At 60.8% G+C, this 15103-nt stretch overlaps 1 protein-coding gene across 4 annotated transcripts in view; it reads left to right on the plus strand.

The window, feature by feature from the left end:
- Positions 1–14978, plus strand: part of ZNF609 (zinc finger protein 609) — a 52740-nt gene extending 37762 nt beyond the window's left edge. For 3 of the 4 annotated variants that reach the window (XM_040570476.1, XM_040570477.1, XM_040570479.1), the window contains 8 exons: positions 768–993; positions 8894–8981; positions 9103–11455; positions 11765–12131; positions 12433–12608; positions 13111–13327; positions 13442–13511; positions 13638–14978. In XM_040570476.1, the coding sequence (XP_040426410.1) occupies positions 768–993; positions 8894–8981; positions 9103–11455; positions 11765–12131; positions 12433–12608; positions 13111–13327; positions 13442–13511; positions 13638–13644 (3504 nt within the window). In that variant the 3' untranslated portion in view covers positions 13645–14978. Of the gene's footprint in view, positions 1–767; positions 994–8893; positions 8982–9102; positions 11456–11764; positions 12132–12432; positions 12609–13110; positions 13328–13441; positions 13521–13637 lie in introns of all 4 variants that reach the window. The other variant, XM_040570478.1, reaches the window with a different exon arrangement.
- Positions 14979–15103: the final 125 nt, after the last annotated feature.

The following is a 15103-nucleotide window of genomic DNA, read 5'->3' on the forward strand; positions in this document are numbered from 1 at the left end:
AAGCCAGCCCCAAAACTGCTGCCCGCCTGCGGGTGGCTTCGCTTGAAGGACCAGCAGAAAAAGCAGCGCCAGTCATCCCTCTCCTAACGCCGTCGTTCTCGTAGCGTGGCAGAGCAGCCGAGGAGCTCGGCCGTGACTTGGCCACGGTCACGCTTGGCGCGTCGGGCTGCTGGCTTTCCAAGCTTTCTGCGTGTGGGGAGAGCGAGGTGGCTGGCGCTCGGTATCCAGAGCCGATGCTCGCATGGAGGAGGGGGATGTGTGCCTCCGGATGGTGACGGGGTAGATGTGGGAGGAGGAGGATGTTGGTTTTCATGGGCACTGCAGAGAGACCGCTGCTCGTTGGTCCTGTCCTGCCAGTTGAGCAGAAGCCTGTAATTTTTTTCTAATGAGCCATTGGGTCCAAAGTCATTGACTGCGTTAACATCTGAGCGATAGCCAAAAGGCATGCTGACCAGCAACAGCGGTCGGGGAAGGAACTTGGCACCAGCTTTCAACAGCAGAGCTGATACCTCCCGCGGAGGGACTAGGGGCGTGATCTGCATGACTACAAAGCGCTGGCTTTTCGGGGTTACGTGGCTGTGGGCACGCCAGGGTGGGTAAGACCAGCGAGATCCTTGTCCTCCGTTGGGGTGTGGGACTCGAACCGCCTCCTGGCATAGGCGTTAAGAAGGCGCTTGCCCTGGGCTTGAGGTTCTCCAGAAATGTAGATGCCTGTTGATACTTGTTCCCCTCCCGGTGGTGACCGGCGTGTTTCTCCTTCCCTGCAGATGGAGTCTCCGGTCTCCACGCCCGCGGTGTTGCCCTTGCACCTCCTCGTCCCCGTTGTCAACAACGACATCTCGTCGCCTTGCGAGCAGATCATGGTACGCACCCGCTCCGTGGGGGTGAATACCTGCGACGTGGCCCTGGCCACCGAGCCGGAGTGCCTCGGCCCCTGCGAGCCTGGGACCAGCGTGAACCTGGAGGGCATCGTCTGGCAGGAGACTGAGGACGGTAAGTGGCACCGGCCAGCTTTTTGCTCTCTGACGATGAAATTTCGGAGTTAGGGCAATCCCTTTCTTCCTCTGTCCCTGCTGTGCTGCTTGTTGGCACATCTTGGGCTTTCTGCTGCAATTTGGGTGGTCAGGACAGAGTAGCTGCGTGGGAGCAGCTCTTAGTCTGTGCAGCAAAGGGAGTAACAGGCCAAAACTTGCGTCAGCCCAGCACGTTGTGTTATCCTGTCGCCCAGACAGTGGGCGAAAATCTAAGCTGCCATTTCTCTGCCTTTCTGCAAGAGCTAACTTGCTCCTGGAGGTGCCAGAGGAGAGGCCGTGCCAGCCTGAATGGGAACTCGACGGAGTTGACTTCATTTCTACTTGGCAACCTGCAGGTCTGTCACAAAAGCGCTCAAGCCCTGGGAGGCAGCAGAGATCTCCTGCTGGATTAAAAAACCCCAGCGGAGCTTTCAAAATAGACTCGACAGGAGATCAGGCTCTCGTCTCTCTTGCCAAGCCAATCGAACCTTTTTCCGCTGGAGCTCGTCTCATCTGCGCACAGCTTGGTTTGCTTTCCCAGCTCCTTTGATGGGTTTTAGTTGCTGTTGGGGCTCTGCCAAGCAACACAGGGATGAATAGGTGGCTCAGTGGACCACGGCGAGCGCTGGAACCTGGCCTTCCCTCCAGCCTCCTCGGGACATGGGAGGTTTCTGCTTCTGGAGGCCTGGGGTGAACTCCTCGTGTTTGTCTGGCTTCAGCTGGGTCTGGAAGCAGAGGCAGAGCCCAGAGGCACAAAGGTGAGGAGGAGCAGAGGTGACAGGGGCCAGCTGACAGGTTACCTCGGCCAGTAACCAAGATCTCCTTTGGAGGCCTGCTTCCAGCACAGCTTGGGATGGGGACCTCCAGCTATCTCACGCTCCTCAGCCCTCCCTGCTTTCCCTTCTGCTCGCTATGGAAAAATTCGTCTGAATTGAGACAGCGGGGAGCCGTCAGTGTGTTTTTTCTGCTGCTCCCAAGGCAGGAGGAAGCCACGGGCTGTAAAATCGGACCCCGGGGATCCTCGTCTTGGAGCTCGCCTTGCTGGTAGGGACAAGGGAACAAGCGGCTGTGCTCGGGATGCAGCTGCTGCTCTGCTGGTCCCAGGGCTGTGGGATCTGCCTGGGAAGCCGTCAGGGTCAGCACCGGCACGGCAGCAGTGCTTCCAAGGTTACGAGGTCCTGTGTGACTCCAGAAACCGCCTGAGCTGCAGCTGGAAAGCCCCAGGGCTCTGGTTTTACTGACGCTGTTGGAGCCCCCCATGGGGAGGGGTGATGAGAGCTTGGAGAGCTTTTTTTTTTTTTTTTTGGTGGAAATCGGAAAATGGTGTGTGTGGTGGACAGAGGAGCCCATGTTGGCCATGCAAGGAGGAACAAACAGAGCATCCTCAATGCCACAGCAGGCCGGGAGCCAAAACATCTCCCCGCAACCCCCTCGGCTGGCTGGGAGGCGTTGAAGTGCGAGCAGCGGAGCAGGATTTGTCCAGGCTTTCGGGGCTGGGGGTTTACGAGAGGCACGTTAGGGAGCTGCATCCAAGTGCTAACCATCTGCCCGTGCCAGCGCCATGCTCCGCGTTCGCAGCGGCTCCGGATCGCTCCATAAGGCGCACGAGCCCTGGTGGCTGCGCGGGGCCCTCCAGTCCTTCAAAGGAGGCGGCCGCGCCGCTGGTTTCCCAGCGCCATTCTCCCGCAGCATCGGCGCTGGGCGTTTCTTTCCAGCCTCCCCTTCCTCCCGAGCTGCCGCGCTCTGCAGCCTGTCTGCCTGTCCTTCCGCATCACCCCTCGCTTGTGCAGCTATCGGTTCAGACCCTGCCTCGGAGGCGCGCTGCGATTCCTGCAGCTCGGCTATTTTTAGTCCGCAGTAATTCAATGAACTTGTGCAAAGATCCTTCTCTGCCTGCCTCTGCTGGCTGCGGCTTGGTTCCTGCTGTCAGGAGCGATGGCTTTTGCAGCAAACCCTGCACTCCTGTCATGCAGAATACAAATCCTGCTGTTTCCTTCGGTCGTTTCCAGTCTGCCACGTACATCAGCTCCCGTAGTAGTGGCACCGCTCGTGCTCGGTTGTGTAGACCTGGAAGCTCGGGATGAAACCATCCCCTTCTCACCAATTCCCTGCCTGGCATCTCTCTCCTGGCAGGGTTAGGGGCGTTGCTGGAGGAGATGTGGCGAGCATCTCTCCTCGCCCCACTGATTCAGAAGGGCTGCAGGGCAAGGCACGTCTGCAAAGCCAAGCGAGGTGTCCTTCGGCACGGCTGAGTCCCTCTGCGTGGCCTGAGTCCATCCCCAAGAGGGGAGGCTGAAATTGCCATCGGGTTACTCGTGTAAGCTGCAATTTACCCCTGGGGCATGCCAGCCCCCTGCGTCTCTCCTGGCTGGACGTGTCCTCCTTGTCCTGCTGGGCTGAGCAGCACCTCCCATCTCCACCCCACCACGCTCCGTCTCTGCCCCCATCCTCGCGATGCCACAGCCTCAGCAGAGCCTCCGTGGGCCTCAGCCTCACCGGGCAGTGCGGAAAGGCAGCGGGAGCGGCAGCGAAGCTTGGCTGTGTAAGCTGGCCTTCAGGGTTCGCTGCCCCGCGGTAGTCACTCCAACGCTGACCTTTTTGCCAGCTGCTCTTCTCCACTCGCTCCTGACCACGTCAAGAAGCTGAGGGGATCAGCACTGCTCTGTGCATGCCGGCAAAAGTGTATTTGGGCTCATCCAGCTTCACAGCTCCTCTTCCAGTGGGTTTGCCTCACGGCTGGCTCTGGCTGCTGAAGATGTGAACTCTTGCTTGTAAGGGGTTGGCTGCACAGAGGACGGCAACGTGGCTCCCTTTTCGTATGAAATGCTTTTTGGGTTGTCCTCATGGCCATGAAATTGTGGAGAAGGTGTCATAAAGACAAAGCCTGCTGCATCCTCAGGAGGACAAGCAGAGCCAGTACATCAGAGGAGGGAGTGTGAAGCTCCGAGGAGCTCCGTGACATCCTCCTACCTTGTCCAGTGGGTCTCATGGCCACGACCGTCGTCTTGTCTTCTCCACCCCTGGCCACATGTGCTGTCCCACCACCGCGATGGTGAAGCTTCCACGCACGGCTGCGCCTTCACCGAGCCCGTCTTGTGCAGGGAATGTGTTTTGTTAAATGCCTTTCATGGGAGCAGCTGTCTTGGCAGTTTCCCTAATTCTGTTAGGTGCGATTTCGATCTGCAGGAACTATTAACTGATCTAATTATACCGGAGAGCATCGCTCCGCTCGCTGCCTCGTTAGCTCTCGGCTCTCCTCCATCCTCCTCGCTGGTGTCACCTGGCTCAGCGTGCGTCACCCGTGGGCCAGCAGATCCCTGCCCGTGCTCAGCAGGAGCAGCGACCAGACTGGATCCCGCCTGACGGGGCTGTGCGCGGCCCGAACAAGCTGGTGTCTGGGCTTCAAACCCTTGTAGCAACGAGGAACGTAGCGTGGCAATAGGGCTGTGCAAAGGAAATGGTGGCAAGCTCTCTCTGTGTCCCTCCTCCAGCTCTGTGCCGGGACGGCTGGTGCAGGGCCCCCGTGGCACGCTCCAGAGGTTTGGGGTTGCACTTCGGGAAGCGTCTCCTTGGGGTATGCCGATGCCATGCTCAGTCCTAAGAGAGGGAGGAAGCGGTGGGGCAGGATTCGCTGTGCAAACCTCGTGAGGTTCACCAAGGAGAAGTGCAGAGTCTTGCTTGTGGGGAGAACTGGGGCACCCAGCTGGGAAGAGAGAAGGCCCTGGGGGTCTTGGTGGACACCAAGGTGAGCAGGAGCCAGCAGGAGGAGGGAGGGGATCCTGCCCCTCTGCTCAGCACTGGGGAGGCCACGCCAGGAGCACTGGGTCTGGTGCCGGGCTCCTCACCAGCAGAGAGCAACAGGCGTACTTCAGGGAGTCCAAGGAAGGACATGGGGAAGCTGAAGGGCCTGGAGCATCTCCGCTGTGAGGAGAGGCTGAGAGAGCCAGAGATCTTCAAACCTCACCTGGACATGGTGAGGAGCAACCTACTCTGGGTGGCCCTGCTTGGGCAGGGGTTGGAGCAGATGGACCCAGAGGTGCCTCCAACCTCAACCGTGCTATGATCCTGTGCAGCTCCCACTGCTTTTCCCTCGCAGCCCTGCACCGTGCCCAGTCCTGCGGCACTGCTCCCCTCCCCAGCTGCGCTGTGCAGCCCTCAGGACATTCTCAGCTGCCACCAGGCTCAGTCAGCCCCTTCCCCGTGAATGTTTCTGCCCCGCTCTCGTGCACGTTGTGCCTTTGCTCTCTGAGCCCTCCTCTTTCTGCCCAACCTGCAAAATCCCAGCACGAGCTCGGATACGTGGTGTGAGCTGAGGGAGGAGCAGGAGGGATGCAGTGGGTTGGGAGGTGATAGGGATGGGCAGGGTTGGAGGCGAGGGCAGGCACTGGAAGGTCTCACCATGACCAGGAGGGAGCCCTCTCCCAAACTGCTGGCTTTGCATACCCGGCGTGCTGCCTCGCTGGTACCTGCAGCCTTAACGTGCGGCTGGGAGTATCATTGCTGCTGAGGGTGCTGTTGGGGCTGTGTTAAATTGGGGGTGGGCCACAACTGCGCTGCTCGTAGCTGGGCTTTGGGGCTTCAGAGCTGGGTACACAATCCCCTATGAGCAAAATCCATCATTCGTAGCCATGAGAACTTGAACCCAGAAACAGATGAGTTTTTAAGCATTATGCAGCAAGGGAGAGGAGCCTGGGAATATGGATTTCTCATTTGCTTTAATGGCATTTCCAAAAGTCATGAGCGATTGTAAATCCCCTCCAAGGTTGCCGAGCCATTCAGCAGGCTGCCCGGGCTCAGCGCAGTCCTTTGAAGCCTCCAAAAACCATTACGGCGTGGCCGTGACCGCTCTCGGCTTCAGATCAGCGATGTCAGGTGAAGGGACGCCTCCTCTCCGGCACTGCCGGTGCTGCCGTCCCCTTTCACCCGCAGAAGGGGAAGCATCAGCCCTGGAAGCGAGGCGGCTGCTCACACGTCGTCGTAGAGAAGTGGAGCTTTATTATGCATAATTTCCTGGTACTCCCACAGCGCGGCCGCTTCCTATCTAATATTTGCTGGCAGAATGCTTGACAGTGTGGGGAGGCAGGGAGCTCGAGAAGAGCTAATGCACTGCTTATCACTCTCAAAGCTCTGTTTATTTCAGCATCTGTCAGCTTTGTATGAAGGCTGTTTTATCAACAGGTGAGCAATATTCTGCTCCAGACAGGACTGTTGCCGGTGTCGAACTCCCTAAGGCACGCATGTAGCTGCCCTAGGTAACAGCAGCTGGGCTCACCTTAAGCACCGGGCGCTGGATTAAAGGACTTGTTTACAAGGAGGCTCTTGAGCTGCGACCTGCTGTGCCATGCTTCTCTGGGAGCTCAGCTGGGGTCGATTGTCCGGGAGGGCGAGGATGGGGGCTTGGTGCAACCTCTGGGGCCCCGCTCCATCCCTGACCATCCTGGGAGCATCTTCTGGAGGGACTTCAGGCCACGGGGAGAGGGCTGCCTTTGCAGCACGGATCCTCCAGCAGTGTTGCACAGCCTTGTTGGCTCTCGTCCCTTGGGCTGAAGCTGGTGCGACCTAAGCTGAAGCATCCATCACAGGGCCCTGCTCCCGTGCCAGCTCCCCGGCTTTGTGCAGGCTGCCTCTCCCTGGCTATGTTTGTGGAGGAAAACAGCAAAAACCACGGCCGCCTTCCTCAGCAGCAGCCCAGCAGCGTCAGCCCTCCTTTAATTCCCCTGCCGGGTGTGACTCTGCCCTGCTGCAGTGACATTAGCGTTTTGCAGCCAGGCTTGGGCGGTATCGATCGCTGGAGCGCTCCGAAAGTGTCACCTTCCCGTGAAAGCAGGTGGGGCTGGAGTCATCCCAGCGGGCTTCGCACAGCACGGCAGCATCGCAAGGGCTGCAGGCTGCTGGCTCTTTGTGCCTGAGCATCTCCAGCCCTCTGAGGGAACAGGGAGAGCTTCCTAAAGCAGAGCCCGATGCATCCAAGGGCTTTTCTGCTCAAGGACAAAGGCTGATGGGGACACCAGTGACACATTGCCATCCTACACCGAGCGCAGGGCTTTGCTCCTTGCTCTCTGTCCTTGCATCCGCGAGCATCCTCTCCTGCCGCAGGGGACGGCGGGTTAAAAAGCTGCTTAGCATCTATCCCTGTGCTTTAAATTGTCCTGGGTTATTGTCGGAGGATTAGGAGGGGATTTGGTGCGATTGGTTGCAGCGGGTTAAATATAGGCTGGTACGTGTCGGAGGGTTTGTGCTTCGCCCCGCGCCAGGCTGCTGCTGCGGAGGGGAGGAAGGGGCGGCTGCCGAGCGCACCGGCCTGCGCCAGCCCCTGTCTTTCATCTGCCACGCTCGCGGCAGCGGGGAGGAACGCCAGAACGTCCTTTCTAATATCACACGCCAGCCCTGGGATGTGCAGAGCCTCTGGTGGCTTGTCACGCAATTAACTTCTAGCAGCACGCGGGAAGGCGGAGGGGGACGTGCGGCTGATGTCTCTGGCTGCAGCTTGCCTTCAAAGAGCTGGCGGGGGGAAGGATGACCTGTGCTGGGGCACAGGGCGAGGACCGGGTCTCGTGGGCACCCTTCGTGCTGGGCTCGGCATCCCCTCTCTCCCCACGTTCTCCTCATGTGGGGCTGTGGGCCCCCACGTTGGTTTCGCTGCTTGTTTCTCGCCTGCTGCGTTCTCTGCGTGCGTCCTGCCCGCATCCGCTGCCTCACGAGGTCTGTGCCTTGCTCCGGAGCCAGGACGCGTCCTCCCCTCCTGCTGATCTGCTTCCCCTTCCCGTGACCTGCTGCCATTGGAGCTGCCAGTGTGTTCCAGGAGGAGGAACAGAGAGGACTTGGCTTTTGTTTGTTGTTTAGGAAACCCGCGTTTTGGGCCACAGCTCTGCGAACATCTCTCCGTTTCATACATTATCACTCCAAAGCCTGCAGCTGGCTGCTGGCACCTCGCAAGCGGGGATGTGGACCGAGATTTACAAATGTGCTTCAGGCACAGCTGCTCTGGGCTCGCTTGGCTCCATCCATCTTCCAGGGCTGTGCGGCTGTATATCTAGCTGCACTCGTCTGCCCTTGTAAATGAGATTTCTATCTCCCAAGTTTTACCTTGCTCAGATAAATGCACTCAGCGCAATGGACTCTGCTCCTGGTCAAATTAGTTATGCAGTAATCAGAGCAGTCCATCGCTGGGAGGAAATATCCACTTGAGTTTCACTCCGCTAATGGCCTGAGATTATTTAGTGTAATTGCTTTCTTGTGGAAGCACTTGCAGCTTGCTGGCCACGAGAGGCCAGTGAAGGTGCTAGTGCCGGGGTGGGCGCAGGCTGGGTCTTTCCTATTTGCAGCAGTGGGGAGGGCCGCAAGATGCTGCACAAGGCCCCCAAGAAAGAGGCTGAGGCTGCATCCTTGGCAGGGCTCTCCGGCCCTGTGCTCGCTAGGCTGTTTCTCTTCCGTGCCAAAAGCTGAAACGTCCACTCGCCCGGTGGTTTTCGATATCGGCATTGCACAGCTTTGCCTGACACCTTTGCACGGCCCCAGGCATGGCAGCACGGGGCTGACGCCTCGCTGGGGGTCTCACTGGCTGTCCAGGGGCAGCGCAGGAGCAAAGCAAAGCAGCGGACAGGGCTTTCCCCCAAAGCTGGCTTCTCCTTGCCCCAGTGCGGGGCCCTGGGGTGGCCATCAGAGGCGAACGGCTGCGCAGGGACGCCGGGCTCAGCTTGCCATCTAGTGGCGGTAGCGTCCCCTCCGCCGGCCTTTCCGTGGGGACACGGGCAACCCTCGCTCCCTGGAGGTCGCCTTCCCCACCGCCACCACCACCCGTGGAGCCTGGGGACTTTCAGCTCCGTTCGTGGTGCCCCTTAAGCCGTGAATGCGTGTGACGCTGTCCCCTCGCCTTGCAGGTATGCTGGTGGTCAACGTGACCTGGAGGAACAAGACGTACGTGGGGACGCTGCTCGACTGCACGCAGCACGACTGGGCGCCTCCCCGGTAAGCGCCTGGCGGGTCCAGCAGCACCGTGGGTGCTCAGCCCCATCCGCCTTTGGGCCCCTTCCCCTGGGAAGCGTGGCATGGCAGTCGTGTGATAAAATTCTCATCCTCCTCTCCGCAGGTTCTGCGACTCTCCCACCAGCGACCTGGAGATGCGCAACGGCCGGGGCAGAGGCAAGCGCATGCGCCCCAACAGCAACACGCCCGTGAACGAGACGGCCGCCGCCTCGGACAGCAAAGGGACCAGCAACAGCAGCAAGACCCGGGCAGGAGCCAACAGCAAAGGGCGCCGGGGAAGCCAGAACTCCTCGGACCACCGCACGCCGCCCGGCGGCACGGCGGAGGACGTGAAGGCCAGTCCCTCCTCCGTCACCAAGCGGAAGAGCAAACCCCTCTCCGACATGGAGCTGAACTCCAGCTCGGAGGACTCCAAGGGCAGCAAACGCATCCGCACAAACTCGATGGGCTCGGCGGCGGTGCCCCCCGCCACGGTCAAGGTGGAGCCGGCTGTCCTCGACCGAAACTGCCCTTCTCCCATCCTCATCGACTGTCCCCACCCAAACTGTAACAAGAAGTACAAGCACATCAACGGGCTGAAGTACCACCAGGCCCACGCACACACGGATGACGACAGCAAGCTGGAGGCAGATGTGGACAGCGAGTACGGCGAGGAGCCCTCCCTGCACGCAGACATTGGGAGCTGCAACGGTGCCGCCGTCTCGCAGAAGGGCTCACTCTCACCGGCTCGCTCGGCCACCCCCAAGGTCCGTTTGATGGAGCCCCACAGTCCGTCCCCGTCGAGCAAGTTCAGCGCCAAGGTCCCCTGCAAGAAGAAGCTGGGGGGGGAAGGAGACACCGACCCGGGTGCCCTGTCCAACGATGGCTCTGAGGACGGTCCCTCGGTGGCCGATGAAACGAGTAACGATGGTTTCGACTCGCTGGAGAAGAGGTGCGTTGATAAGGACAAGTCCAAGAAGGCATCTGGTGCTAAGCAGGAAAAGATGCCTTCCAAAAGCTTGAAGTCTGCCAGACCCATTGCACCAGCCATTCCCCCCCAGCCGATTTACACCTTCCAGACAGCCACCCTCACCGCAGCCAGCCCCGGGTCCTCCACGGGCCTCACCACCACCGTGGTCCAGACCATGCCCAACAGCCCTCAGCTCAAACCCATCCAGCCCAAGCCTACGGTGATGGGAGAGCCCTTCACTGTCAACCCTGCCCTTACCCCTTCCAAGGAGAAGAAGAAGAAGGACAAGAAGAAGAAGGAGCCCAAAGAGGTAGAAAATCCTCTGACTCCTGGCAAGGTCTGCAGAGCAGAGGAAGGCAAGAGCCCTTTCCGGGGAGAATCCAGTGACCTTGGGACGAAAGGTGAGGGACTGCTGAACGGTTCGTCTGACCCCCACCAGAGCCGGCTTGCCAGCATCAAGGCTGAAGCAGATAAGATCTACAGCTTCACTGACAACGCCCCAAGCCCCTCCATCGGTGGTGCCAGCAGGCTGGAGAACACCAACCCGGCCCAACCCATGACCCCGCTTCACGTCGTCACCCAGAATGGGGCAGAGGCGAGCTCAGTGAAAACCAACAGCCCAGCCTACTCGGACATCTCTGACGCCGGGGAGGATGGGGAGGGCAAGCTGGAGAGCGTGAAGGTGAAGGACCCAGAGCAGCTGGTCAAGGAAGGTGCCAAAAAAGCTCTTTTCCCCCCACAACCACAGAGCAAAGAGTCTCCCTATTACCAAGGCTTTGAAACCTACTACTCCCCTGGATACCCCCAGGCAAGCCCAGGTCCCTTGAACCCCAGCAGCCAGGCTGCGGCCGAGACACAAGCCTTGAAGCTGAAGAAGGATGAGGAACAGGAGAACCCAGAGGTGAAGGTGAAGAGCGAGGGCAGTGAAGAGAAGAAGGCAGAGCTCAGCAGCTCCAGCCAGCAGCCCTCGGTCATCCAGCAGCGTCCCAACATGTACATGCAGTCCCTCTACTACAACCAGTACGCCTACGTGCCACCCTACGGCTACAACGAGCAGGGCTACCACGCTCACCTGCTGAGCACCAACCCTGCCTACCGCCAGCAGTACGAGGAGCAGCAGAAGCAGCGGCAGAGCCTGGAGCAGCAGCAGCAGCGAGGGCTGGAGAAGAAAGCGGAGCTGGGCTTGAAGGAGAGGGAGGCAGCTCTCAAAGAGGAGTGGAAGCAAAAGCCGCCCATGCCCCCGACGCTCACCAAGGCCCCGAGCCTCACGGACCTCGTCAAGTCGGGGCTGAGCAAGGCCAAGGAACAGGGAGGTGCCGACATGGCCAAATCCGTCATCATCCCCAAGCTGGAGGACTCGTCCAAGCTGTCTGGCAGCCAGGTGGCCGAGGGACTGAAGGTGAAGCTGAGCGAGGCCGGCCACCTCGGAAAGGAGACCGCTGAGACGAAAGCTGGCTCCGAGTGCGGCCGGCAAGCGGAGGTGGACCCCGTGCTCTGGTACAGACAGGTAATGTAATGCTCTTTCACTGCCCGCTCGGTGGGGTTTCTCCCATAGGTTGGCTGGGGCTGTCAGTGTGGAGGACGTGTGTTGTCCTCTGCTCCAGGACTTGTTCCTGCCGTGATGGGACTCCACGAGATTCTCTTGGGGCTGGCAAGGATGAGGCTGGGAATCCATGGGGCCGATGGGCCACCAAGGAGAGCCTGGAGCCTGGGGAAGGGGGGAGGGCTGCTCTGGTCTCTTCCCAGTCCAGCCCAGTTTTGGGGCACACGGGGCCAGGGGGAGGCAGCTGCTCTGACATTCGTCTGGTTCTTGCAGGAAGCAGAGCCCCGTATGTGGACCTATGTTTACCCTGCGAAGTACTCGGACATCAAGACGGAGGATGAGCGGTGGAAAGAGGAGCGGGACAGAAAGTTGAAGGAAGAAAGAAATCGAAGCAAAGACGTTGTGTCCAAGGAGGATGGGAAAGAGAGCACCAGCTCCGAGTGCAAACTGACCCCCACCGAGGAGGCTCGCATGGTGGGAAAGGACCCCAGACCCAGTGTCCACGTCCCCGTGTCCTCACCCCTCACACAGCATCAGTCCTACATCCCCTACATGCACGGCTACTCCTACAGCCAGTCGTACGACCCCAACCACCCCAGCTACCGGGCCATGCCCACAGTCATGATGCAGAATTACCCAGGTAGGGAGCCACGGCCATCTCAGGGACATCTCACCCTGGGGGATCATCCTTTCCCGGGCTGTGCCTGTGTCCTGCCCGTGCTCCTGGAGCAGGGGACGGCTGCGGGACGGAGCTGCGGTGGTCTTTGTGGGCCAGGCTCTGGGAGAGACCAGGGGGTGGGCAGGGGAGCATCTGCTGGGGTCTTTGTGCCGCCGCTGCGGGGATGTTCACCAGGTTGCAGCCACAATTTACTGGCTCCTGTGCTGGACAGAGCGGCAAACCCACTCTGTCCCCATGCCCTGACTGCCTTCTTTCCCTGCAGGATCGTACCTTCCCTCCAGCTATTCCTTCTCCCCGTATGGGAGCAAGGCATCCGGGAGCGATGACAGCGACAAGTCCCGAGCCAGCCCCAGCGTCAGCTGTAAATCCAGCTCTGAGTCCAAGGCCCTGGACATCCTGCAGCAGCACGCCAGCCACTACAAGAGCAAATCGCCCACGGTGAGGTTCAGGAGCACGCTGGCTTTGCCTAGCTCTGTGCAGCAGCTTCAGGAAGGTGCCTGGAGCAACTCCTGCAGGAGACATGGGGCTGTAGAGTAGTCCCATGATGCAGCCCTTTTTGGGATGGATGAGCCAAATGTGCTGGTCCAGAGGCACTGGGACAACTCCATGTGTCCTCAGCCCTGGAGTGACCCCCTGGTTTGGGTCCCAGCTGCTTGGCTGGGATCTGCTGACCAGCTCTGCATCCTCCCCATAGCTTTTGGGCTGGTTGCCACCTATCCCATCACCTCTGCTCTGTGCCAGCAGCGCTGTGGGGAGCCTTTAGACAAGGCAGGGACGATATTGTCCCAGCGGGGCAGCCTTGGCACGGTGGAGCAGCCGCTCGGACGGCTGTACAGCCCGGGGTGCCCATGCCAAGCCGGGGTGGTGGGGACGGAGCCGGCCCCATCACTGCAAGCTGCCTGCCCGCATCCCTCAGCGCCTGGTGTTCTCTCCTCTGCAGATAAGCGAGAAGACATCTCAGGAGAGGGACCGCAGCGGCTGCGGAGTGGTGGGGGGCAGCGGGAGCTGCAGCAGCGTCGGGGGAGCTGGCAGCGGGGAGAGGAGCGCGGACCGTCCCCGGACCTCACCATCTCAGCGCCTGCTCTCAACACATCATCACCACCACCACCTCGGGTACTCACTGCTGCCGGCGCAGTACAACCTGCCCTATGCAACAGGTGAGAGCCTCACCTCATCCCTGGTGGGGCTTGGGGAGCCAGAGCCCCTGCGGCAAGCTCTGCTTTGGCCGCATCCAGCGCTCCCCAGCCTCCTGACGCGGCCTCTCCCTGCAGGTCTGTCCTCCACAGCCATCGTGGCCAGCCAGCAGGGCTCCGCTCCCTCCCTATACCCACCGCCCCGGAGGTGAGAATGGTAAGGCTGCCTGTGGCGGGGGGGGGGACACGGGGCCGCCTCGAGCCGCAGGTTTGGGGTTCGCCCCTCGGCAAGGGCTGGCGGAGGCAGGGGCTGACAGGGCCTTGGGTTCGGCAGGACGTGAGGCCGGGACGCCTGGGCTGTACGAGACATGTGACTGGCTCACATGGGGACACGCTGGAGACTCCTTTAGACATCAGTTGAATGGTGTTAATTGTTCTGCTTGACGTTCCTGCCGTGATCTGAGGCAGACTCTGTCTTCTCCCCCCATCGGACACACACTGAATCCTGCCCCCCCCCCCCCCCCCCCCCCCCCCCCTTTGGCGAGTGGGCAAGCTGGTACCTACGGAAATATTTATTCTACTGGGCACCGGCACTTGGGATGGAAGTGAATCGCCTGCCTGGTGCATATGAAGAGGAAACGGAAGCACTGAGGTTTCTCGATGGATTTGTGGCCCTGCTGTGTCCCTGCGAGTCGCCGCGTCACCATTGGGACCGAGCGTCACAGGACTTGGGACGGGCAGTGCAGGCTGGGACGCTGCCACCTGCGCCCCCCCCGTGAGGCTCGACCCGCGGGGCCGATCCCCGAGGGGAGGCACGGTCTCAGGAAAGGAAGTTCCAGCAGCACCGCGTGGGTGACACAGAGCCAAGGCAGGGGACGGGGATGGGAGGGGACGGCAGCTTCGTGGGATGCAGCCATGGGGGTGGGGGAGAGGGGTGCACATCAGCGGGTCAAGCGATCCTGCTTCCATCGGCCTCAGCCCCTCTCCAGGTGCCTCCGCCCTCTCCCAGCCCCACGGCTCCGGGCCGGGCAGCGGGACGGGGCGCTGAGGGCTGCCGCCAGCAGCACCCACCACCCGGCCCTGCTGCCAGGGTTTCTCCCCAGTGCCTTGTTACGGTCCAGCCCTGACTGAAGCTCATTTCCAAGGCTTCCAAGTTGGTTTCTGAGCTGTGACTCTGCAACCCACCCACCCTGCCCCGGGCCTTTCCTCAGCCCTGCGCCCCAGGGAAAGCGGCTACACTTCGCATCCTCTCTTCCCTGTCTCCATTGACTTCCCCAGGCTGCGGGCAGAGCTCAGCGAGGAACAAGCACACTTAGGCTCTGCCAGAGGCACCTGGGGCTGCGCAGGCCCCGTGCCTGGGTGCAGGGCACCAGCCCCCCGAAGCCGCTTCCCGGCGCCCCAGGACAGGGGCTTTCTGGTCCTCTGCCCGCCCCAGCCGCGGTGTGGCTCCCCCCGGGCCGGCTCGCTACCTCGGCCCGCGGCCGCCCCGGCTCTCCCCACCATCCCTGCCCGCTGCCATCCTTTCCAGGCTGGGGGAGTGCCGGGGGGGGTCCCCTCGGTCTGCGGCAGTCTCCGTCGTGTGCGTGCGCGTGCGTCACACCCGGCCCTGAGGGGTCGCTGTACCGGGATGCTCTGCCCGCCGGGCTCTGTACATACTGTAAAAAGCAATTGTTTGAAAACTGTTGTTTTTGGGTTTTGTTTTCTTTCCCCTGTCCTGTCCCATCCTCCCCGCCCCTTTCCCCTCACCCACTTTACCTGGTTGGAGAGATGCTCGCTGGCCCCGGTTCTGACCATGGCAGC

This window comes from Cygnus olor, chromosome 11 (assembly GCF_009769625.2).
Source record: "Cygnus olor isolate bCygOlo1 chromosome 11, bCygOlo1.pri.v2, whole genome shotgun sequence".
NCBI classification, from domain to species: domain Eukaryota; kingdom Metazoa; phylum Chordata; class Aves; order Anseriformes; family Anatidae; genus Cygnus; species Cygnus olor.